Raw genomic sequence first — 25,269 nt, 5'->3', positions numbered from 1 at the left:
AAGCTCGAGAAGCATCGGGTCCTCCGCCTCCTCTTTCCTACTGAGAGGCGGAGATGGATCTGCAAGGCTAGAAGCAAGGATGTCGGCAGAGGGGTCAAGGATACTCACGGGGGCGACCTGAGGAGGAGTCGCTGTCTGTCTGGCCTCCAGGGCCAGCGCCAGTACTGGCCCTGCAGGGAGCGCCTTGGTCTTCCCGCCAGACCGCGCCCCCGAGGCGGAGCGGGAGCGCGTGCATCGGGAGCTGCGTCGGGAGGAGCGGCATCGGCTCCTGGAGCGTCCCCAGCGGCGGCGAGCATCAGCGTCAAGTGATGCCCGCCCCCCCCCCCCCCCCCACGGCGAGGTGCCGCGCTGGCGGTGTGCCAGGTGCGGCGTGCGGCTGCGATATCGGCCTCCGTCAGCCGGCCGCTGCTCCAGGGATGTGGAGCGGCCGCGCCTGAGGAAGGTGTCTCAAAGCCCACAACTTTCATTCCAAAAGAATATGAAACTTTCCTCTCAAAGCAAAAAACTTTCAATTGAAGATTATGAAACTTGTCTCTCAAATCAATAAAACTTTCAATTGAATCTCTGAGTGAAGATTGTGTCCTTTCTATAGTTTAACGATCTGGACAACGTATAGCATGTGTCATGAGTATCTCTTCTTTCTTGCTTGATATATTTTTAGTGTTTTGCAAGAAGATAGTCTTTTGGGTGCTTGTTGCAGTAGAGCAAAAATGATTAAAAAAACGCATCAGTAGTTGAAAGATAAAATTATTACTTGGGTTAGTTTTCCCTTTTAATTTGGAATGTTGGGGACTATCCCTCCCCCCAACCTTTACAAACACTTTAGTCCAGAAGTTAAGTACTTAGGTAGTATCTCAACCAAATTACCATAGCTTATGCTACTAACAGCTGGCGACGATGAAATATAATTGCCCATATAGGCTGAATGGAGTACATTGATTCTTTTAAAGAGATCAATTAGACTAGGGTAGAAGGCCGATTATAATAAACTTGCTTAGGTTGGAAAACTATATGTGTTATTAATTCTGATGCGCCAGCATTGCTGCAGGCATTGATGTCCCAGGTTGTTCTTGCCGGTTTTGATGTGTTTGCGCTTGCTACATATTCAGGCATTTCGGTATTAGGTAACCCATATCTATATCCAATTTTACCCATCTTTATCTAAAGAAATATTATCCATACCTAAATTAAGTGAGTATACCCAATGGGAATGTGTAACCCAATGGATAAGAGCATAGACTTATGTGGGTACCACATGTAGAAATGGACCAAAATTTGTACAAAGTTGTTATTTTATATAATAAATCATCCCTCCAAATTTAAGTCAAATTTGATAAGATTTTATAATGTGAACGCGAGTTTAAAAATTTTATATCCGAGTTTTACACATAAGAAATGGGTATGGACGAAGTGGGCAAAATGAGTTATACCCTCCACATATCTAAAATTTAAACGGGTAATCTTTTTTACCCACACCCTACCCAAATAATATGGATAAGGATATGGGGATAGGTAATGAATACCCATTAGGATGCCTACTTAGTTGCCATCCATTACTACATTATATTACTTATTACCATGGCACACAACACGCATGATTTCCTTCTTTTTAATTAAACTAAAAAGGTAGTACACGCGAATACGTGGGCATGTATTATATATTGCGTTTGAATAAAACTTAAAATGGCATAATATCAACCGTATGGCATCAATTATTTTTCAAAAGTAAAACCAACACAAACCTTTTGAAATAGTAACACCAGGACGAGCCTTTTCAAAATCTATAGCATTAATTTTTATATATTTTATAATTGTTTATAATGCATGCAAAAGTCAGAAAATATAACCCCAAAGAGTCATATTTGTCTTCAAAGTTAAATTATAGTGAAATTTGATCTTTCACTATAAATTTAGTCATAAACAATCTAAAAAGATTACATTATAATTACTTTAATACATAATTTTGCTTTCTAACTAATAAAGGTAAAAATTTTATGAGAATGAATAGTTGGAAAGAGAAAGAGTGAATCTAGGAAGAGGGGGCGTAATATGAATCAAATATTATAATTATGTAAGTACCTATGACAAAGGGATTAATTACTTTAATAGATCTAATATAATGGTTAAAAATAATACATTCAATGATTTAAGTGTAAATCGATGATGTGATGTTTTGCCTCTTTTCTCAAAACTTTTGAATTTTGTTGATCTTAAATTACGGTGTAGATTAGCAGTGACAGCTTAATTAGTTTAATAAATCTAATCCAATCGTCGAAAATAATAGCTTCAGCTGTTTAAGTGTAAATCGATGGTATGATGTAGAACTTTTGAATTTTATTGGTCTTAAATTAATTGTTTAATTATAAATTAAATTATGACAATTTAGCTCATCGTGTTTACCTTTGAATTGCTAGCTATAATATAGGAAGTAAAGAGAAGCCTACTAGAGGCTGGGAAGCTACTGGGTGCTGGAAACACTCGGCAACAGGGCAAAAACACTGGGTAAACATGTTTACCGAGAGTGAACTCACGGTAACGCACAGCCGGCAGCTTCACACCTTTACCGTGTGAAGTTTCCCGTGCAATAGCATTTTTGCGCCCGGGATGATGCCAAAAGTTACCGTGTGAAAGCAACCTCTCGGTAACAACCCAGCAAACAGCACAGGATGGACGGAACGTAGCGTTAGCGTTACCGAGAGGTAGGAACTCACAGGAAGTAAATCAAACTTACCGAGAGTTTCTGTACACGGGAATGTTAAAATTGCTACCGTGTGGACGAGTACACGGTAACGTGCGGAATGTTACCGAGAGTTTGTTTGAGATACACACCCAGTAACATTGTGCACGTGATTTTATATAATATACACATATTGAGAATGGTACTGCACTGATGAGGCAACCAACAGATCAATAAGCATGTTTCATGCAAACAAATTGGTACCACATAATAATCAGTGAACATTAGCTACAGATTCTCAGTGTTAACAAGAACATGATAGAAGAACACTATGAATCGATCCACCAACTAGGTACACATGATGCCATAGAAACAGTAGTACAGTCTAAGTTCTTACACCTCTCCTACATAACAAAATAAACAAGTGAATCTTGAGCACCAAGAAGTCTCCAGCCTAGTTCCATCTGCAATCAAGTGAAAACAATATTTCAGAGCTATATGCAGGAAGAGGAATAATTATGTTCATTCAAGTTATTTGTGGAAGAAAAGAACATTGCATAATCCTGCTACTCCTAGTATTGGAGGGACCTCTGTAGTAATTAGTCAGGTAGACTAAAATGGCATCTTAAGCTGAAAAGGTCAGCACATGGAACCAAAAGAAAAATTGTAGAGAATAGGCATGTCTCACACTGCTGAGTGAACTTGACAGTTAGCATTTTAGAATACTGATGAGTGAAAAAAATGCCTTCAACACACAAATGACAAGTGGTAAATGGATTACTTAAATGTAAGGAGAACCATTTTAATATATACTTCAAAGGTAGAGAGACATTTATAAGTGCACAGCATAGAGAACAACATGCCAATCACAAGAGTTGCCAAAAAAATGTACCTTGCAGATTGTGAGCACCAAGAACCATAGTCTGTCTGCCATCACAGTACCACCCCTCTCAGCAACCTTCACCCTCTAGGTTTCCTTTTGCAAAGTGAGCAAATATATCAGCTTTTGTACATGTTTTAGCTCATGAACTTGGCAAGTAGGGCCATGAAATACCCTTATTTATAAAGTATGTAGGGATATGGGAAAATGAGACAAAAACTTGCGTTTACAAACCATGTACTATCCTTAATTGCATATTTATTTGATTATTGATAGTTCTCAAGAAGGGTAAGGATATATCAATTCAAAGTTTTCAGGTCTAACTTGGCTTAGACTACTAAGATTTCTCTTTACATCGTCTCTACAGTTGACAAACCTACTAAGAATTCATTGCCTCCCTTCCAGAATAACCCCATCGCACAAATCAGATTCATCTAACTAACCCATATCTCCAGTAGCATTTGATGAGATTACCTGTTGTGACGCAGTAGTAGCTCCCAATCCTGCAATTTAGAATTTTTCTCTGCAAATTATCCCAGTATTAATAAGAACATGATACAAGAACAAAATATCAATGGATCTACAAACTGGCTGCACATGATGCAATAGAAATAATGTGCACATGGCTGCACATTAGCATAGGGCATCACACAAACAAATTAGTCCTCGCTGTGCCCGCCGCCGTCGGGGAAGGGAGGCCGCCGCCGCGTATGGGAGGTCGGGGAAGGGAGGCCGCCATCGCGGGGAGGTCGTCATCGCCGCGCCGCCGCCGGATCCCCCGCTCCCGCCGCCGGCCGCCCTCGCTCCCGCCGCCCACTCCCGCCTCCGGATCCGGGCGGGACGAGGCCCACCACCGCCGGATCCCAGCGGGACGAGGCCTGCCGCCACCGGATCTGGCCCGTCGCCTCCTCGTCGTCGTCTGTGGCGGCGGTGAGGAGGAGATGGCGGTGGCGCCGCCGCCCACTCTTCGCCCGAGGTCACCGCCCCCGCTGCCGCTAGCTCCAGGCCAGAGCCCGAGGCGGCCGAGCCGCACCACCGCCACTGCCGCCGCCCGAGGAGGAGTAGAGAGGAGAGAGAGAGTTAAGGAAAGAAAGAGAGAGTGAGGGGAGAGGAGAGAGAGTGAGTGGAGGTAAAAATATCAGGACAAGGGAGTGAGAAGAGGGGATGAAAAAATTTGAAGGGAGGAGGAGGGAAAAAAAATTAATTTTAAAATATTAAAATTTCAAATTAAAATTAATGATATTAAATGAACTCATATGAAAAAGTTACCGAAAACAAAGTTGTACAACTCGTTGAGATCTACCAATTTTCTTTTGGTCATTTATCCATCCGAGTTTGATTGAACTATATAAAATTTGAATTTTAAAATATAAGAAATTCAAATAATATTTTGAAGTAATAAATGATTTCAAATGGAAAAATCATCAACAACAAAGTTGTATAACTCATCAAGATCTACAACTTTAGTATTGGTCATTTTTCTATATAACTTTGTTTGAACAGTATGAATTTGAATTTCAAATTATGATAACTTCAAACAATATTTACAAGTACTAGATGATTTCAACTGAAAAGGTCATCAATAACAAAATGGTATAACTCATCAAGATCTATAACTTTTATTTGGATTATTTCTTCATCCGACAATGCGATTTATAACATTGTTCACAAAATGTACATATCTCTTATATAGTTTATAAACTATAAGAGAGATATGTAAATTTTGTGAACAATATTACTATCACTTTACCGAATAAAGAAATGACCAAAATAAAAGTTATAGAAATTAATGAGTTATATAACTTTGTTGTTGATGACTTTTTCAGTTGAAATCATTTAGTATTTCAAAATATTGTTTGAAGTTGTCATAATTTGAAATTCAAATTCAAATTATTGAAACAAAGTCACATAGAAAAATGACCAAAACAAAAGTTGTACATATTGATGATTTATACAACTTTGTTGTTGATAACTTTTTCAGTTGAAATCATTTACTATTTAAAAATGTTATTTGAAGTTGTCATAATTTGAAATTCAAATTTTATATAGGTCAATTAAACTCAGATGGAAAAATAACAAAAATAAGATTGGTAGATCTCAATAAGTTATACAATTTTATTTTTGACAACTTTTTCACATAAGTTCATTTACTATGATAAAATTCTATTCGAAGATTTAATATTTTGAAATTAATTGAAAGGAGGGAGGCATAATGGACTTCTCGGCGACGGAGGAGTAAAAGGCCTATTACGGGCCAGCCCTTTTGCTCATCCCTCGCCGAGAAGCCATTTTTCCTCCCTCCTTTCAATTAATTTCAAAATATTAAACCTTCGAATCGAATTTTACCATACTAAATAAACTTATATGAAAAAGTTGTCCAAAACAAAGTTGTATAACTTATTGAAATATACCTATCTTATTTTGGTTATTTCTTCATCTGAGTTTATTGATCTATATAAAATTTGAATTTCAAATTATAACAAATTCAAACAATATTTTCAAATACTAAACGATTTCAACTGCAAAAGTTATCAACAACAAAATTGTATAACTCATCAATATCTACAACTTTTGTTTTGGTCATTTTGCTATATGACTCTGTTTCAATAATTTGAATTTGAATTTCAAATTATGACAACTTCAAATAACATTTTCAAATACTAAATGATTTCAACTGAAATAGTCATCAACAACAAAGTTATATAAATCATCAATATATACAGTATTTGTTTTGGTCATTTTGCTATATGACTCTGTTTCAATAATTTGAATTTGAATTTTAAATTATAACAACTTCAAACAATATTTTCAAATACTAAATGATTTCAACTGAAAAAGTCATCAAAACAAAGTTATATAAATCATCAATATCTACAACTTTTGTTTTGATCATTTTGCTATATGACTATGTTTCAATAATTTCAATTTGAATTTCAAATTATGACAACTTCGAACAATATTTTCATATACTAAATGATTTCAACTGAGCACCAGATGCAATAATCCCTGAGCTTAATAAGGCCCGGATTCGGTTGTATGAATGGAAGGGAGAGAGAAGGGTAGCCATGGTGGTTGAGAGAGGATCGAAGATAATTGGGAGAAAGTGTGCCTAATTAATTTTGTATTATCATTGTAAACTTGAAAGATAGCTTTTTTAGGTTTTTTCAAAAAAATTGACCATATGAATTATATTTACAAATATTTATATTCAAAAATCCACCGTATGAATTATGTTCGAAATACAATGTTCAAATGTTTTATTACCCTTGAACTGCATTAATTTTTTCAATAGCAACCGACATGTGGACCATGTCTGTACTACTTTGTAGCTTCTAGCCCTTCCCGAGCGTCTAGAAGAAAAATAAACACGGGAACTTTTAACTCCGTTAGGTGCGAACGAAGTTCCTGGCCTCCATTTTGGGCTGGGCTAATTTGGGCCCGGGGTGTGGCCGCATCAACCCCCCCCCCCCCCCCCCCCCTCGTCGTCTTCCTCTGCTGCTGCCAATTGCGAAGGCTTTTCCCCCGAAATCCAGCAGCGGCGGCGGCGGCGGCGGCGGAGATCGACGAATCCAGCGGCGGCGCACCCCGAAGGGAACCGGAGATGCAGCAGGTACGGTGGAGGCGGGCGGCGGAGCAAAGAATCCTAGCCCCCTCCCGATTCAGCAGTTTGATGTGTTGCTTTCTGTACGCGCGCGTCTGATCTGTGGGGTGGAATTCTGTCGGCTGTGGGTTGCAGGGGGACGGCACGGAGGCGCAGGTGACGTGGGAGGACCAGCAGAACATCAACCGCTTTGGCCGCCTCAACAACCGCCTCCACGAGCTCCACGACGAAATCAAGCTCGCCAAGGTACTCAAGTGCCGCCTTCTAGATCCCCCTCTCTCACCAGTTGTCTGTGTTGTGTGTTTGCTCATCCGTGCTCCCCCCATATACCAACCATTGCTTGATTTGTTATTTTCCAGCACAGGAATTGCTTTTTCATTAGCTAGTCTGGTCCAAGAGCCTTTTGCGGCTCGCCGTAGAGCCTACATGCTTATGGTTTCAGGGGTTTACCTGTTCTTTGGATACATATTACTACTGCTACTACTTCTATGTGATTATGATTAGTAGTATTATGTTCTCGCCGTTTATTTCTTATATGTTTGGCAACAGTGGAAAAGAAAGTATCCGTTAGGAGCTTGAGATCCCAGGGATTTGTGTATTCCCATGAGTTGCAAATGCATTACTTTGTAGCGTATGGTATTTTATCGCTTGACGAGGTGGAGCCTTTGGTTAAGTTGCACGCATTCGCTGTCATGTGCTAAATAAAGTAGATTGGTTTCATTTCCGGCTATGCATCCGCACGATCCTTTGAGCAGTTGTTCTTTCCATATATGTATCTTTCTAACAAGATTTCCTAATTGTGATATGCCAATATGGAATTGTGGTGATCTGATTGCTCATTGTTCTTGTCTGCATTTTGTGTTTCACAATGGACTCTGTTATGGATGACATATTTCAGTTACTTAACACATGAACATCGATATTGAAAACTTAAGAATCAATACTGACTCTTGTTTGGGACCGCTAACTTTTGGCAAATGTTTTGCGAGGAATTTGAACCTCATAGGAAATTTGATGTATCAGAAAATTGTTTGAGATTCTGGTATATAATTTTTTAAGAAAGTGCTATTCATATCTTCTCATTTTGTTGTTTGAACCATCTTTGTCAAGCCCTTTTGTTTACCATCATCTGTTATTTTAGCGATTACACTACATACCATCTAAACATGTGAATGCACAGATCAAATTTTTTGATATGACAGATATACCACATCATCAATATTTCTTACTGGCCTCAGTTGCTGCAATATATTCTGCCCTTACCATACAACTGAACCATTAATGTTTCCATCAAACATGAAGCATGCAAGTGCATTTTGTTCAAATTACAGTGTTCCATTTTCACCCTGTGAAATATGATGATGTGCTGAGTTGTTGATTTGGAGGATTGACCAAAAAAGCTCCATGTTTGATGTTTTATGCAAAAATTGTCTATGCCACACTAGTTTTGTGGTTTTTGCAGGACACTAATTTTGTGTCTTGGCTAGAACACGTTTCAAAAATGAGGCTATTTTCTGTAGGACACTGAGGTCATTAAAATGGTATTGTCTTGATTGGGAGAGAGAGTGAATGCACAATGTCACTTTGGTTCAGACAATTAAAAGGGAGAATATAATTCAACATGTTAAAATGGGTACAAATTTTAGGTATACCAAAACTTCCAAACAAAATATTTAATTGAACTTGAGTCCCAAATTGAAATGTCAACCGAAACTCTTGAAATTTACTGAAATTAGAGAAATTTCTGAATAATTATAGTTGTACTATCAATTCGAAAATAAAGCTAAAAATATGCACATATATATTACCTTTTTTTTAGGGAAATACATGTACATCACTTGTTTAATTTAGATGCTATTAGTGCTGAGTTTACAAGGTTCAAGGGCATCCCAAGTCATTTTCAAAATTTTTCTCTCCAATCTAACTAGAAATATTATTTAACTGATTCGTTCCTTATGGAAAATAACCACGTTTTTTTTGCGTTGTGTTTTAGTAAAGACATGAAACTAGAGTGTCTTGTAGGCTTGTAGCCAATTTTTCAATGTTGCAGTTGCATTCTTCTTGGAGGGAATATTTATTCGCGTTCGTATTTTATAGCATGACTCATCATATCAGGATGAACAATTATAAATCATCTTTATTATTCTGAAAAAAAATGTATTGTGCCTTTTTTTTTCTTGGCAACTTTATTTGGTCTTGGCTTTTATATGCTCTGTACATATTTACAATTATTTTTCCTAGGAGAATATCCTATACATCTTTTCTTACTGAAATCACTATTAGAGTGGTAGGAACCTCATATAAACACTTATTTTCATGTAGAGAGTGTTCCATTACCTGATATGCACTAGATGATAGGCTTACTTTTGATGGCTAATTTTGTGAAGAGTATGTTGGATATAGATAGTTGAGAAGGGTGAGTACATGTGGTAGCTTACTCTTTGTACAATTCACCATTCAAGGGTGAACCTACCATTTTTCACATAATCAGAAAAGAGTAGTGCTAAGAATGTGTTTGTACAAGAGTCTCTAATAAAGATTTCACTAAGTATGTGGATTTAGAATATTCTCCTAGGGAACAATATATTGCCCCTAAATGTGGTTGGCACGTTCGTCCCCTTTCAAGTTGAAAATATGGTTCTGCAATTGCAATATGCTAATGCACTGTGCGACATATCAGAGGCAGCTGACATGTGCTTGATGTCAAAATTTCCTAGCTAAGCATCCCTGGTATTTTCCAACGTTGCCTTTTTAGCTTAGAGCAAAGTGGCAGTGGGTGGAATTCAGCAGACTAGAAAGGTAGACCCAGATTTCCATCCATTGGCTAAAACCAGTTTTCCGTAGATTTTTGCTACATGAGTACATGATGTAGGTAGAAATATTCTATGTTTTACATAAGATGATCGAGTCAGTTCCATCTACACATTTTACGAAAAAATTATGTTGATATGCGGTGGCGAGAAAACGGGTAGGTAACCTGTGCTCGTGACTGTCAGAGTCAAGTTGATTAAATTTAAGCGGAAATTATAAAACAAATTATGTGCCCAATACCTCCGTAATTCATAGTACTAAGAATTCCAACATAGGAAAATGCAATAAGGCTACGTCATTAGACCATCACAATAATATTAAATAAATAAATGAATATGCTTTCTTGGGAGAGTATTTATTACAGATTGCTAGCACAACATAGTAATTTCCAAAGAACCTTTGCACGTATCATAAATTGAAGTTTCATTTTATTTGTCTTCTCCTGCATATATTTTTACTTGGCCGACATAGAATTTTGCTTGTAGCATAACCGAAGCAGAACAACTGTTTTTAATGCTTCCTTATACTGAAATGCTAGTTTGGCACCTTTCTAATCATAACAAAATTTCGATGTTCCTTTGCTCTTTTTCACGTGTAAGCAGAGTAAGATTGCTCTTTTTCACGTGTAAGCAGAGATTGCCAAGTTAGAGTATCTTATTTTACCAGATGGGTGCAAAATTTGGATGCAAATATTTATGCACATTACAGTCAGTACCTTTCCGTTATAAGCTAAACTTATCTTAGAACACGACGACACTAAATGCCATATGCCTTGTTTACCCTATGTTCCAGGAAGCAAATGAGAACCTTGATGATGCTGGGAATGAACTCATCCTGTCAGACGAAGACGTGGTGCGGTTCCAAATTGGAGAAGTGTTTGCCCACATGCCAAGGGATGATGTGGAGACAAGGCTGGAGCAGATGAAAGAGGATGCAGCTAAGAAGTTGGAGAGGCTGGAGCAGGAGAAGGAATCCATCGTCTCCCAGATGGCTGAACTGAAGAAGATACTGTACGGAAAGTTCAAGGACGCCATCAACCTGGAAGAAGATTAATATCGAGTAAGCTGCCGGATATTGAATGATATGATGCTCTCTTAGTTGAGACTAGAGGAGCTGTGTTTGCTAGACTAAACTGTTTCTAGTGATTTAAGAAGACACGTTTCTCGTGATGCATCAACATGGTTAATTCTTATGCTGGATTAGATTAGCATGGTTTTGCCCAGCAGATACGTGAATCATGAGTTGCATGGTTTCAATTTATAAAAATGCAGTATGGGGGAATTTGGACGAATTGGTTATGTTATTACTACATATAAGCCAAGTTTTCAGTTGCATCAAATTGTGTTATTCTTCAGTCGAGTTGAATTTTGCAACGGTGATCTATGAAATTGTTTTGTTTGGATATATAGTCATTATAGTTATACTAAATTGAAAACTATTTCAAATTGAATTGAAGCAGATTTTAAATTAATTGGAGTTTTGGATTCCGGGACTGGGTGTGTGTTAATTTCTTCAGGTATCAGTGTTGCAACATTTCATTGGAATCGCTCCAAACATTAATCTATCTATCTATCTATTATATTATTAAAACAGCCTTGAAAGGAGGCACCATGTTCGCTGTGGGGGCTAGAAATTCTCACATTAATCAGAGAAAAAGAGAAATATCTACACCGTTAGATCGTGGTGGGTCCAAATTATAACGGTGTAGATCAATTGATAACTTATATAGTTATGAAATAGAATTTGTATTCAACTAGGAAAAGGATATTCCATCTCTCTGTATTGGTTAGCAGCATATGCATTTACGTATATTAGAGTCATGATAGTATTTCGGTGTGGTGTCCGATTTGGGAAAGAAAAAAAAAAGAAGTTTGCATGCACAGCAGAACTGGAAAGGTACATGCGGGCATAACTACACATGTATAATCACATATTACTACGAGTAACCTAGCATTTGTTGCCAAGTGTTAATTTACTGTGTATTAAAGAAGGCATTACGTTCGTTCGTTGTGTAGGTTAGAAATTCTCACATCAATTAATCAGAGAAAAATATCTTAATCGTTGCATCACGATGGGTTTAGATAATAACAACATATATTGATTGATAACAACATATATATTTATATCTGTATAAATAGAGTTAAGAGTTGTATATGAAATCTAAGCTTATAGAAAAAGAAAGAGTTGTATACGAAATTCAAATATACTTTTATATGAACCGTAAAGAAGTAGGGTGGTTCAGAAAACTATGAAATATAACCCTAATGACAATTAGGTTTGATTTTTAGAATCCCAATGATAATAAATAGGAGGGATGGCGGGTGGGCCATAAAGGAGTAGGGTCGTGGTAGTTGATAGGACTTTTATAGAGTAAAAAAGGGACAGCAACGATGATCAGGTTCATTTTTTAACTAACAATGATAATAGGGGGAGCAGGCAGGATCGGATCGTAAAGGTGTAAGGTGACCACATTTGATGGGTTTCTAAAAACTAAAAAACGAAATCCGATGAGACAATAAACTCTAAAACTCTATTGTCCGATTTTTAAAGGTCGCAGGGAAGATGAATAGAAGCCGTGGCGGGCTGAGCAACAAGTAAAGGGGGTGTCAGTTGGTGTGACTTTATAAAACTATAAAATTAAAAACCCGGTGATAATAAAGTTCGATTTTGAAAATCCTACAACAATGAGATGATGATATAATAAATTTTATAAAAATCATGTGTAAAAATTTAAATAATTTTTTAGAGAAAATTAAATATTTTTTTATGGATGCTAGCCGCGCAATTGCGCGGGCCACCCTACTAGTTCATATAATAAGCACATCCATTTACCACAAATTAATACACTCCCTTTACACATCAACAACAAATTTAGTTCCCCACATGATTAATTTCTGGGGAAACATATTGAACACACACACACCATATCTAGGCGCCATTGGTGTTCGGCGGCGCGTGCTCCACGGAGCGGAAGGCCTCCCGGAGCTCCCTCTGGATGTCGGCGCGCGCCGGCGAGGCGATCATGTCGTCCCAGATGGAGCGGGCGCCGCAGGCGGTGGCGCCGCCGCGGTAGAGGTCGTGCACCCCGGTGGCGTTCTCGTTGAGGCCGCCCACCGCGTCGAGGCACGCGAACTCCGCCGGCTCCACCAGCAGGCTGCCGGCGACGCCGTCCTTGCGCGCGATCAGCCGCGCCGCGCCCATGGTGTTGGTGCTGTACAGCCGCGCGCCGTCCACGGCGCCGGCGTACCGCCGGAACGCGGCGGCGAACCGCCTGTGCGACACCAGCTGCGACCGCACCCGCACCGCCCGCCCCGTCACGATGGCGCGCCGGATCCCCCTCGCCACGGCGAGGTACGCGTCGCAGACCACGCCGGCGACCTCGATCCGGTAAGGCTTCCTGGTCGGCGGCGGCGAGGCGGCGTCGGCGTCGGCGGGCTCCCAGTAGTTCTCGGTGATGTCGCCGGTGTCGGGGTCGACCTTGTAGCCGGGGCCCATGCGGTAGCGGCGGCGGTGGACGTCGCGCGCCATGGCGATGGTCTGCTGGACGAACGGCTCCCAGGAGAGGGTACCGTCGAGGATGACGTCACGACCCTCGTTCAGCGCCGTCACCAGCAGCGACGACGCCGCGTCCGTCGACGACTGGTGCACCTGCATTCCATGGGCCAACCCGTAAGTATATGTATGTCAGCCCGGCCCATTAGCTGCTCTGTTTGGGCCGTAAGGATTAGCCACATTGTTCAAGGTTTGCTAGAAAAACTTAGAGAGAGTAAATTTGGCTTAACCACATTTATTTACTATATAGTTACACAAAAACCACAGTGATTTTGATACATGGTACATAAACCCATGTATTATGATCATAAAGTTTCATAAAACCACACTATCAATCATTTTGACTTTGATCTATTGTACTTTGAGTTTTACAATCACATCACAAAATTTACGTGTTCATTATGCATCATATAAATGTTACATCCATGTCCATATATATAGCTTTTCAAAATTTTGATATATGAATATGTCAAATTGGTTAATTTTGTGAAATTTTAGTAACATAATAACTGAATTTATGTGCCACATGTCAAAATATCCGTGGTTTTATGTAACTTTATCCATAATTAGTGAGGTTTTATACTCATTTAGAATTGTACTACAGTAACCAAAACGTGTCATAGGCTCCTAACTAAATTGTCTTACAAGATCAAATCCAACACATGACAATTTGCACAGCAGAATAATAGTACTATATATCATATGCTCCTACTCTCTAGCTAGAATTAACAGATGCATGTGCATGCGAGATGCGAGGACTCATTTCCTAGAGTTCTGGGAGTTGAACACCATAATTAAGGCAAGGAAATGATTTCCCCTTCTGTTCTTTCTGGGTAGTAGGCGACAATATCATTATATTTGGACAAAAGAACAAGCCATAGCGATACTCCTACTGTGCATAAGAGCAAGGCAGCACATGGTGGCCATGTCACCTTGCCAGCCAAATACTACCTCCTTCCCTAAATGTTATGGAAGGTTTGACACCGTTGACTTTTTTAAACATATTTGACCGTTTGTCTTATTTAAAAACTTTTGTGATATGTGTAAAATTATATGTATACATAAAAGTATATTTAACAATAAATCAAATGATAGAAAAAGAATTAACAATTACTTAAATTTTTTGAATAAGACGAACGGTCAAACATTTTTAAAAAAGTCAACGGCGTCAAACATAAAAAAGTCAACGGCGTCAAACATTTTGGGATGAAGGTAGTAGTAATAATGTGGATCTATCTCTGCACTAGTGACACTCTGACAGGATGAGCAGATCAGAAACCTTATCCTATCTCTCTGCCAGGTGGGCCTGCAATCGAGGATTTTACGGGCTTTTTTTTTGAGGTCTGGATCCGGCAATGATTGCGTCGCATTTTTTCCAGATCCGTACAGATCGATCGACGTGCATGCTGTTCGTGCCAAACATTGATTGGTTTATGCATATATTTATAAGTCAAAACTTAAATTTTAGAATCTAATTAGTTTATTCTGTAACATTTTTTTTAGTCGCTAAGGACACGTATATAAAAGTTTTGCTCACATATAAGTTTTTATTTGCTAAAAAACGATTCGAATAAACATATAAACAATGGGTATAATATGTAGATGATGGCGCACTGCATGCAAAATTGCCAACCGTACTACGTAATCACTGCGAGCATATATGCATAATGAGTTAGGCCAACCGACATTTTGAAGGTGCTCGATGAATTGATGGATCGATTTTCATCCTGTATAATTCAGTTAAGCTGCCGGTTGCGGTTGGTGGCTCTATTTAATTAATTTGTTCCCACTTGTTTAATTTAATTCCATCGAGTCAACTAGCTATGATCTAATAGTCATGCATACGTGAACCGAAACTCTGATGAAAACGTGTTCTGAATGATGTATGACTAGCTAACTGCAGCTGGTGTTGGACGACTGTAGCCAAGAGTACTACAGGCAGATGATCAGATGAATGAACAAACCTATCTTAAAATGAAGTAATAATTTTATGTATGTATATATATATATATATATATATATATATATATATATATATATATATATATATATATATATATATATGTGCGTGTGAGTTAGTAGCAATTAATTACCAGCTCAGCAGTCTGGAGCATGTCGTTGTGGTGGCCCATGGAGCTAATGGCACGGTAGATCACGTCCGTCTCCTTGAACGCATCCGCCTCAACCACCACCGCATTCGCCTCGTCCTTGGACCACAGTGGCCTGAACATTATAGAATTTATATTTAAAATCGTTTCAAATTATTCAATTATAACCTATGCAATTTAAATGCTGTGCAAATAATTTTTTTTAAAAAAACAGAGCTCTCTCGCTAGCTTAATTTGCTTACTCCTGGAGAATCTCCTTGAGCACGGTGCTCTTGCCGGCGCCCATCCCACCGCCCATGAGCAGCAGCACGGGGCTCCGCTCGTCGTGCGCCACCGGCGCCATCACGTCGGTGCAGTGCGGCTCCTCCTCGCCGTCGCCGTTCATCGCCGCCGTCGGGACGCCGATCGCCTTCATCTCCTCCACCAGCGTCGAGAACACCCTCGTCACCTTCAGGTCCCTCGTCACCCGCTCAAACCTCTGCTTCCTGCGTTAATTATTATTTCTCACACACAATTTCTACATGATCTATCTTTTACATGCACTATTTCATTGCTTAATTAACTAAATCGTACGTTTTAAAGTAGGCCTTAATTTGTCTCAAAAAAAAAAACAAAAAGGGAAGCTTGATTATTATTGTCACACTGTGTTGCATTATTGTGCGTACTACATGAAATCTTGGTGGTTACTCCTACTTTTCACTTAAAAGAACTAAATCATCACTACCTGCTTATGACTAGCAAACAACCAGTGTAATGATTCATTAAGCCCAACAAAACACAACTGAAAGAAAGATTGGCTACCAATATAGTATATATATTATGATCCTATATTGGCCATGAATATGCAAATGCAGGGGCCCAGAAAAGATCATGTACACCTCACACAGATCACTATCATACAAAACTTTTGTATGGCATTTCCACGTGGATGCTCACATGATGGGTGGCCCACCAAGTGATCTCTGCCGTGATGGCACAACCATACTAACCTGGCCTGTCTGTCTTGTTCCATATGGATTAGTATTAAGAGTAAGAGAGAGGAATTTGGTTAACTGGTTGATAAGTATATATCTTATTGCATTTTGTCTTTTAATTTGTTAGTCAGGCATGCAGGTAATTAAGTAGAGACGTTGATGTGAATGTGTTAATTGTATCCAAGCACATGGCACGCTATGATGGCAAATGGTCCATGTTAATTGTAAGTGTTTGTTTGGGGGGGGGGGGGGGTCTCGAGATCGATAAAGCGACGTAAATTAAGATGGCCAGAAAAAAAATCACCTCCACAAATTAATCTCTTTGCAAATCAAACAGCAAAGATCGATACCATATCGATAGTGTTTGGATTGGCATCTACAATTAAAGAGAGTTGGTGAGCCTTACCCACTAGTAGCTATTAATCAATTAATTAGCTCCACAATTTATATGTGTAGTAGCCCCAATGCATATATGGTTTACAGAGATAAGGCCAAGGTCCTGAATCCTAATATATAATTTCCTTGGAAGTTTCTGAATTCTATGATAATCCCAAAATGAATATTTCCTACACTACCTCTTTCCGTAAAGAAAAGTATGGATCTTGAAGCATGCAAAGTCTATAATACTTCAAGTTCTTTGCATGTGAAAGTAATATATTTCTTGTGAAGACTTAGAACATATACAAAGGTAGAGTCAGATATGAGCTCTACGTTATCTAGAGACTAGCATCCTACAACAGTTAGAGACAATATGGTCTTTAATCATTAATGTATCAAAATATCTTTTCTTACTTTTCTTTCCTTTCTTTCACCACCATGTAACAAAATTTGATCTAATAAATGCTAAGAGTCGACTCTGAGTCGTTGTCATGCAACAATTTTACTTGCATGGCAATAGAGAGAGACCACTAATAAATACCGTTGTACATACCCTTAGCTTAGTCATTTTCAATGTCTAGTTGACTTTTTTTTAAGATAATCAAAATGAAATGCATTTCTTGTGAAGACTTAATTAGACTCATCTATTTTCAGATACTAGCTTATTACCAACACGCTTTTCAAAATGCTAAAATGTATGTTTTGTAAAAAAATGATCTTATATATTTGAAAATCAAATAAATTTATTTACAATAATTAATACTTAATTATATCCTAATTATTCGTCTTGTTTCGTGTGCTAAACTTAGTCTAAAACCTCTTAAAGGAACGCAACCTTATCGTAGTCATTTTCAGTGTCTAGTTGACCAGTTTTTAAGATAATTAAAATGTACGTACCTATGGCATGTAAATATGATGGGACGAAAATAAAATTGTTGCTAGAGAATTCAAAGTTCATTTTCGTTGCATCATCGATCTAATGGATCGAATGGCTAGCTTGCTTGTCTATCTTTTCTTGGCTAGCTAGCTGATGACTCCATATCGATTGGTATTACTATATATATACCTAAGACTCTTGAGGGAGACATATATTTATATAAAGTCTTTGCCTGGCCGGGTCAGATTAATTAATCAAAAAGGAAAAATGTTGAGGCGAAATCTGGCCTAATGGTTTGGCCGGCGTAGGTATCTCAAAACATTGGAGTGATATATTAAGATACACGTATATTGGATCACACATGCTAATGAAATTAAATAGTCTTTTGGGAATTAATTATAACGACTTAGGGAAGTCATTAACAGGTAACACCGCATTAAAAGTCATTAGCTACATCTCTGGATAACATATTTTCAGTTATATTAATTACTCCAGCATTTAGTTAATTCATGCTCGCGTATTGAGTGATTAATCTTTTTTCTAGAATATTATGCAAGTTATAATAATCAAGTGTATTGGCAAGACAACACGGTGAATATTTAAATTAACAGATAAACTAGCTAACAGAACAAATGAATTAATTAATTAAGCCCCCTTTTCTAAGAAAACAAAGCGAAAAAAAGGTTCAATATATAATTAAGTTCAATAGTTAATTTACCTTGTAGCTTCCAACACGAGGTTCCTTAGCTTCTTCTTGCTGGCGGTGCCACAGTCTACGGTCAAGGCCTGCATATATATGCATATAATTAATTAACATAATACTACGAGATATATTAATTAGTTCATGGAAAAATTATGGCAGTTACGTTGATATATATGTGCACGTACGTGTACTGTATATGCTAGATGTGCCCATTAATCTATATAGTGGTAGTACTGCCATTACACTATAGCTGCAGTAATGTGTTCATTAATTCTGTGTAAAAAGAATAAATTTTCTGTCACGTACATATATGTACGTGCGTACGTCTCCCTAAAAATCCCTTTGCTTCCAGATCGATCCGCCAATATTGATACAAATAGAACGTGCACGGGATATATATTAATTAATTTTCTGGATTCACCCTTGCTGTTTTCTCAAGAGATTAATTAATAACTGCCTGCTGCTAATCTAACACGAATTACTAATTAAGAAGAAGCTATGCTAAACATGTTAATTTATGTGCGAGTTGACCAATTAATGTTGTTCTAACTTTATTTGGCTGGTATTTGGACAGAAAAAAAATTGGACTGAAGAAAATAGACATCATAAATTTGGATAGTTAGTGTCAGTCACGTAATTAACTAATGTTGCAAGGGATATAAGCAGTTAGCGTGTGCTTACACACGATAATCGAACATGCATGTGCTTTTGATTAATTTTAGTTGTGCACGTGATAAGTACACCCTAAATGAGTAATACAAATGTTAAGAGTAGTCCATACGTTATAATATTTTTTTGAAACAACCATCCACACGGTAATATTAATTTTTTTTCCAAAGTAAACTTTGGATACCAGTAGTACTTACTGTATATAAAAGTGAAACTTAATTCCATGTAAATGGCCAGGAAAAAAAAATCAGAAAACCAGTTGTCGCATGGTACAATAAATACCTGGCTGATAAGAGCGGTAGCATGGTCCCAATGGAACGCAAAATATCCAAGAATGCATTTATCCAACTCTTCTATGAACTTGACATAAAGGGACTCCGAATCCAGGATATTTGCGAAGAAGTCATCGATGTCATCCATGCAATTCTTGGTCCTCTTGAGGTAGTTATTTGCTAATTTGCACAGCTGTGGGCACTCATTTATGTCCTGAAACCCCATCTGCCTAGCTGCAGACATAAATATCCATTAAAGTAAAATGAATTTCATGAAACTTATATTATATATGCGACAGAAAAATTCAAACACGCACATTACATATAGTCTTTGGTTAGTTTTCCTTATCTTCTAGGGCGCCTGATTACGTATGCATACATATCTTTTGTCACGATATTCGTCCGATGTATATTCAACGGCCGTGATGAGGACGCGTCTCCTACTATACCATTGACTCTAGCTTGCCATGTGCTTGTGTACTGAGTTGATCTCGACAACTGGGGCCCGGTTAGCTAGGCAGTTCAAGTCACCAGGATATTATTTACATAATTAGATAGCTAATTAATTTAGCTAGTGAGATGGCACTCTCATATGTAGGCATATAACAAGTGTCAGTGTGTCACCACTGTCCTTAATTGTGTATAAGGTTTAATTATCCTGCTGATAGCTATCGATATTTTCTTTTTTGAAACACAGAGAGAGAGAGGGCGCTATCGAAGTACACACAAATATTTGTTTTCATTTATTATATGCATGCACTTAATTTCTATAAATTACTGTATAAAAAATATCAGTGACCACGTCAGCGAGAAAGACATGCAGAGCAGAACAGATAATACTTCAACAATTTTTTTAATCATCCGGGTTTCAGAAGCAGGCTTCAATCCCATTCTGATTTGGTTCGATTAATTTGAAAAAAAAGAGATAAAGATCGAAAACGAAAAGGACAGGAAAGATAACTGAATTCCATGGAAGCAGGGGCAGTAACAGGAGAAAGAAAGACAAGGACAAAAATGGCGACTGACCGACGTAGTGAGAGAACTTCTCGATGTGCTCGACGCGGCCGGACTCCGCCATCACCAGCCTCGGCATTTCCCTCATCACCACCGGCGGCGGCGCCGCGGCGGCTGCGGCTGCGGCTGCGGCGGCCTTCCTCCCGTGCCTGCGTCGCACGACGGCGGCGGCCGCCACAGCTCCGGCCGTCGACAGCGCGGCGACGAGCAGCTGTAGCTGCCTCGCGGACGACCCATCGTCTGATCATAAGAAAGGGAAAGAATTGAAATGAACATAGCAAGAAAAGGAAAAAAAACAAGAACCAAAATCAGACAGAATCCACAATCCGGACAGATGCCTGAAAAGGATCTTTGTCGTTGCAAGCTAGAGACTGGGAATAATCAAGAACCTAAATCAATCAATCAATCTTGCCTTTGAGCTGCTGCATGGCTGCAGATGAAAACATGGAAATTCTCTCAAGCGAAGTAGCAGAAAGATAGAGCTCTCTCCAAAATGCTGGAGGAGATAAGCTAGCTAGAATGGATCGAATGGAATGGAATGGTTGCAATTGCTCAGTGGTATACTCCAATACCAAATTAATATTCCAAAGGCAAAGGAGGTAACTATATGTGTGGATTGGATGCCGGTGATAAAGCTGTGATGGCTCCTGGCTTGAAAGCGAGGAGTATTTATACCAATTGACAAGATGCTGCTTGCCTCTGAAAAAAAAATGATCTCTTCTTTTTTTTCCCCCTATTTTTGCTACCTCCTCGCTTGGAAACGCTGGCTGAGAGCGATGTGGCGCCAGTATTAATTGTAGTGATCAGCCATGTATGTTACGTACTACTCCTACCTGTAGCTGTTGCTCGTCTTTTACTTATTCTCGAAAACCTAATCAACTAACGAGGCGTTAACTGGAGTCGTTGTTTGGGTTGTTAATTTGGGTCAATGATCGACGATGCTGCATTGCTAATTAATTAATTATGGGAATCACCGGTTTATTAAGCGATTGGTTTTTTTATTGATCGATCGTTTTAATTTTTTTTTCAGCGTTAGATTAGATCAACACGTACGCAGCAGCAACTCACATGTTTATTTCATTTTTGCATGAGTATACATTAATAATATTCTTCTAACGTAAAGTAGGAAGGTTACGTTAGTTCATTATGGGCTAATGAATACGCTGTATTAGCCGGTAGCTCAGTGTATTCGCACGGTATACTGTTTATGTTTCGCATGTCTTTATATACTCTGTTTTTTTAATAGATGGCGTTGTTGGCTTTTTGTCACATGTTTCACCATTTGTCTTATTCAAAAATTTACGTGATTAAAATTTATTTTATTGTGAGTTGTTTTATCACTTAAAATACTTTAAGCATGATTATATCTTATACATTTGCATAAAATCTTTGAGATAAATGGTCAAATATTTAAAAGTCAATGATGTCATCTATTAAAAAATAGAGGAAATATGTAAACTTTATTCTTGCGTGTTTAAAAACATATCAATTTTGTAAAGTGAGCGTAACTTAACTAGGTAGGTTCTTTGTGGTGATACCAGCCCACCTAAGTTTAAGTGTTAGACTTGACATGCATACTCGTATTTACGGCTAATTATTTTTTAAGTGGTAGCAACGTACTTGTCGATGGCAAGACGCTCACAGTGATTTCGTCAATCGATATGTTGGTCTAGTTAGAGATGCTTAGGGGGTGAGTATGCGTGCGCTTTATGAGCGTCTATGTTTGTGTCGTGTTTTTTTTTTAAAAAGATGAACTTTAAATTGCTTATGAAATGAACATTACACCATATATATTCCGTGGTAGCAAGCATCCTGGTACACATTGGTACCATAATAGTATAGTGCCAGAAATAATGATGGTGACCAGTAGTTTGTAATCAACAATTGTCTATTACGATGGCGTGAAAGATACTATGAAGGTTGTGTTTAAATTGACGAAGTATCAGGGCAAGACCCGCGGTCAGATCAACAGTGTCTAGCTGTTAAGACTAGGGATTAAACCTTTAGTTCTAAAATATAGGTATTTTTAAAATATTACTAAGTCAAATATTTTTTATCTAACAAATAAAAAAATCAATCATATAAAATTGATGTAACTAGATTTATCATTAAATAAACTATCATAATATGCAATCTCTTTTTATTTAAAGCATCTTAACTTCATAGATATTACAGTATTGGTTAAAGTAGTATATCGAAAATAGTGTACTTATATTTTGTGACGGAGGGAGTATATGACAGTTAATTAGACCCCTTCGGCTGGTCACATCAGTATGGTGGATGATTAATTGAAACCAACAGTAGTTTTCGAGATCAGCTGGAGGCCGGTCTTAACACCGTTGTGGGTACAGTTTAATTTTAATCTGCAAAAATATTTGAATTTTTAATTAACACTGGTACCATTCCCCTCTTCGATAGGTTGTTTGTCTCTTTCAAGCCTACATATGGTGACTACTCAAAATGTTTTTTCAGTCGACCGTACGTTAAATATCAAAATTAATTAACTGTTGTTTATCGCGCTATCTCCGGTCGGATGAGCATGAGAGAAATGTGGCATTTGACTTTGTGAGATCCGGCTCTCCGTGGGGCCATAAGATTGGTTGCTTGGTTCGTGGTTAGTAGTAAAAAATATATATATTCGAGTTAAAGCCGTGGCTAACTGCTCTCTCTTCCTTCTTCGTGCTAATTAATTAATCTCGATTAACAGTATGGGCGACACACAAACACACTACAGCCCTTGCTATTCATCGATCAATGACATTCTGACAAATGATGTTTCTGTCGGACAAGATTAATTAGCCATTTTATACAAGTTGCACATTCCATTATGACAATTAAATATTGTCATGAAGAAAATGTATATGTATTTACCCTAAAAAAATGTATATGTATTTTTTTTCCGTTAATTCATCATTGAACATCACAATGTTTTTTTTTTCTTTGTGTGCATGTGTGGGAGGGTAGCTGGGGTTGTAAATTAATAAATTATCGTGCTCAATTTGTGCATGCGGTGTTGATTATGCATATATACAACCAAATTTTAATTTTTGTGATGTAAAGTACCAAGTCCGGTTGTTCTCATTGGTGTGCCTCCAAATCAATTATTGGATCTTTCTGTGATGAATTAGTTATATAATGAGACATTGGATCCCATACCGATCGATGAGAAACCTCCACGCTGCACTAATGCATTATATTTGTGAAACCATTCCCTCTTGCAGAAAAGAATTATTTTAATATCGACACAATGTTTAGAATGACACATTATATATTGTATTTTGGAGGATCTTCGAGATTCAACTTTAATCGTAGGTACATGATCAATATTCTAATACTCCCTTGGGTAATAAATAAAATAATTGATGTTTAGAAATCTCAGAAACTTTGGTTACTAATTTTATAAATATAAAAAAATATTATGTCAGATATTTTCGAAACAAATCTACGTATAAATTTTTTAACTAAATATTTAGAAAATTTTTAGTGATCAATTTTTTTAAAAAATGACTAACTCTTATATTAAATATTAAATATTTATCAACGGGCGATAGTGGTAGGGCCACCTCCCACACTAGTCGAGTGGCCGCCTGGGCTAGCTCGTCTCCTCTACCGCTTGCTATTGACAGAAGAAGTGATGGATCACCGGAAAATACTATTAGTCGTCTCTAGTCGTCCGAGCCGGCTCATCGGGGCTGCTAGCTTCGCCATTGCCAGAGGGATTGAAGATATGCTAGCTGGACTAATGATTAGTTTGATCAAGTGTTTGATAAACTCCATAAAGTTTGACCTTTAAATTCAAAATAAATCGTCGGAAGGCCAGAGTCTATGAAAATTGGAATCAATATATACTACGTCCCCTCGTGCCTTTCGATTTTTTTGATATCTTTTAATTCCTGGTCGGCGTCGGGGATACAAGTAAATATAACCTAGGCCCTTTGAAATTAAGCTCGTTTTGACGTTTTTCCTTTTTGACCGGAGCAGGTAATTCATCCATAATCAATATATATAATGGCTGTGCGCACACGACTGCACGGTCGTGGGCAGTGGTCACTAACAAATGTGTCCACGCAGAAAACGGGCGAATTAATTAAAGAAAAGGAAACATATAAATATGCATGCAGGACACAGTAGAAACGACAAGGTGCGGATAGCATATTAGCTGGCTGCTCATCTGGCCCTGCAGAATTCTTGCAAACATGTGAGGAATAAGTCCAGTTTACTTCTCGTCTTTCCGTTAAGTTTAAGTCGCATCCTTTAATCGCAATACCGAAAATTTTTATCCCTCAATTTACAAAACCAGATTAAATTAGATCCTATAGCAGTATGGATGGTAAGTTGCGCTGACGTACGTAGCATCCTAGTCAACAAAAATAAAATTTAAAAATACAGGGCCCACATGTAAGTGGCCACCTCACATTCTTCCTCTACTTCCCCTGGCCCTTTCTCTATTCTTTTTCCTCATCTCCTCCATGCTGCAAGCTGTGCCTAGATATCACCATTTCCATCCGTTCGCCGGCCTTTCTACCCCGACCTTCTCTGTGCATGTCGCTCGCAAGTCATCGTCAGGCCGCCCGCCGTTAATGTTGTTTCGCACGCCCCAACTCTCATGCCTCCACCATCATTGGGATCTCGAGGCCTAGCCGTCAGGCTTCTTCCCACTACATATCGTCCTCTGCACTAAGCCTGAGCCGCCCTCATCATCAGGTTTCTTCCCACCGTATGTCGTCCTCCCCGCTGCCAGTCGATGGTAGGG

The 25,269-nt window shown here is 38.4% G+C and overlaps 2 protein-coding genes and 1 long non-coding RNA gene across 3 annotated transcripts; 1 reads left to right on the top strand and 2 right to left on the bottom strand.

The window, feature by feature from the left end:
- Nucleotides 1–2,896: 2,896 nt before the first annotated feature.
- Nucleotides 2,897–4,688, bottom strand: LOC107280477 (uncharacterized). Its single transcript, XR_001544782.3, has 3 exons — nucleotides 4,032–4,688; nucleotides 3,570–3,653; nucleotides 2,897–3,141 (listed from the first exon to the last, which is right to left on the bottom strand). It is a non-coding gene; the product is annotated as an uncharacterized lncRNA (long non-coding RNA).
- A 2,363-nt stretch (nucleotides 4,689–7,051) lies between these two features.
- Nucleotides 7,052–11,308, top strand: LOC4333507 (probable prefoldin subunit 4). The gene is made up of 3 exons (XM_015777200.3): nucleotides 7,052–7,167; nucleotides 7,294–7,404; nucleotides 10,762–11,308. Exons 1-3 carry the CDS (start codon nucleotides 7,159–7,161, stop codon nucleotides 11,020–11,022), a joined length of 381 nt encoding a protein of 126 aa, XP_015632686.1. The 5' UTR covers nucleotides 7,052–7,158; the 3' UTR covers nucleotides 11,023–11,308.
- A 1,467-nt stretch (nucleotides 11,309–12,775) lies between these two features.
- Nucleotides 12,776–21,353, bottom strand: LOC4333506 (calmodulin calcium-dependent NAD kinase). Its single transcript, XM_015777199.3, has 7 exons — nucleotides 20,929–21,353; nucleotides 20,529–20,756; nucleotides 19,513–19,736; nucleotides 18,577–18,644; nucleotides 15,872–16,114; nucleotides 15,615–15,744; nucleotides 12,776–13,617 (listed from the first exon to the last, which is right to left on the bottom strand). Exons 1-7 carry the CDS (start codon nucleotides 20,960–20,962, stop codon nucleotides 12,898–12,900), a joined length of 1,647 nt encoding a protein of 548 aa, XP_015632685.1. The 5' UTR covers nucleotides 20,963–21,353; the 3' UTR covers nucleotides 12,776–12,897.
- Between the last annotated feature and the right edge of the window lie 3,916 nt (nucleotides 21,354–25,269).

Source organism: Oryza sativa, chromosome 3 (genome assembly GCF_034140825.1).
Source record: "Oryza sativa Japonica Group chromosome 3, ASM3414082v1".
NCBI classification, from domain to species: Eukaryota; Viridiplantae; Streptophyta; class Magnoliopsida; order Poales; family Poaceae; genus Oryza; species Oryza sativa.
This window is presented reverse-complemented; position numbering and strand designations above follow the sequence as displayed.

Excerpts from the sequence above, each read along its gene's own strand:
- LOC4333507 (XM_015777200.3), top strand. Across the intron at positions 7,405-10,761 it reads ACGAAATCAAGCTCGCCAAG|GAAGCAAATGAGAACCTTGA; the intron begins GTACTCAAGTGC and ends CCTATGTTCCAG.
- LOC4333506 (XM_015777199.3), bottom strand. The coding sequence starts at position 20,962 with ATGTTTTCATCTGCAGCCATGCAGCAGCTCAAAG. Across the intron at positions 15,745-15,871 it reads CTCAAGGAGATTCTCCAGGA|GCCACTGTGGTCCAAGGACG; the intron begins GTAAGCAAATTA and ends TATAATGTTCAG. Across the intron at positions 13,618-15,614 it reads TGCTCCAGACTGCTGAGCTG|GTGCACCAGTCGTCGACGGA; the intron begins GTAATTAATTGC and ends CATGGAATGCAG.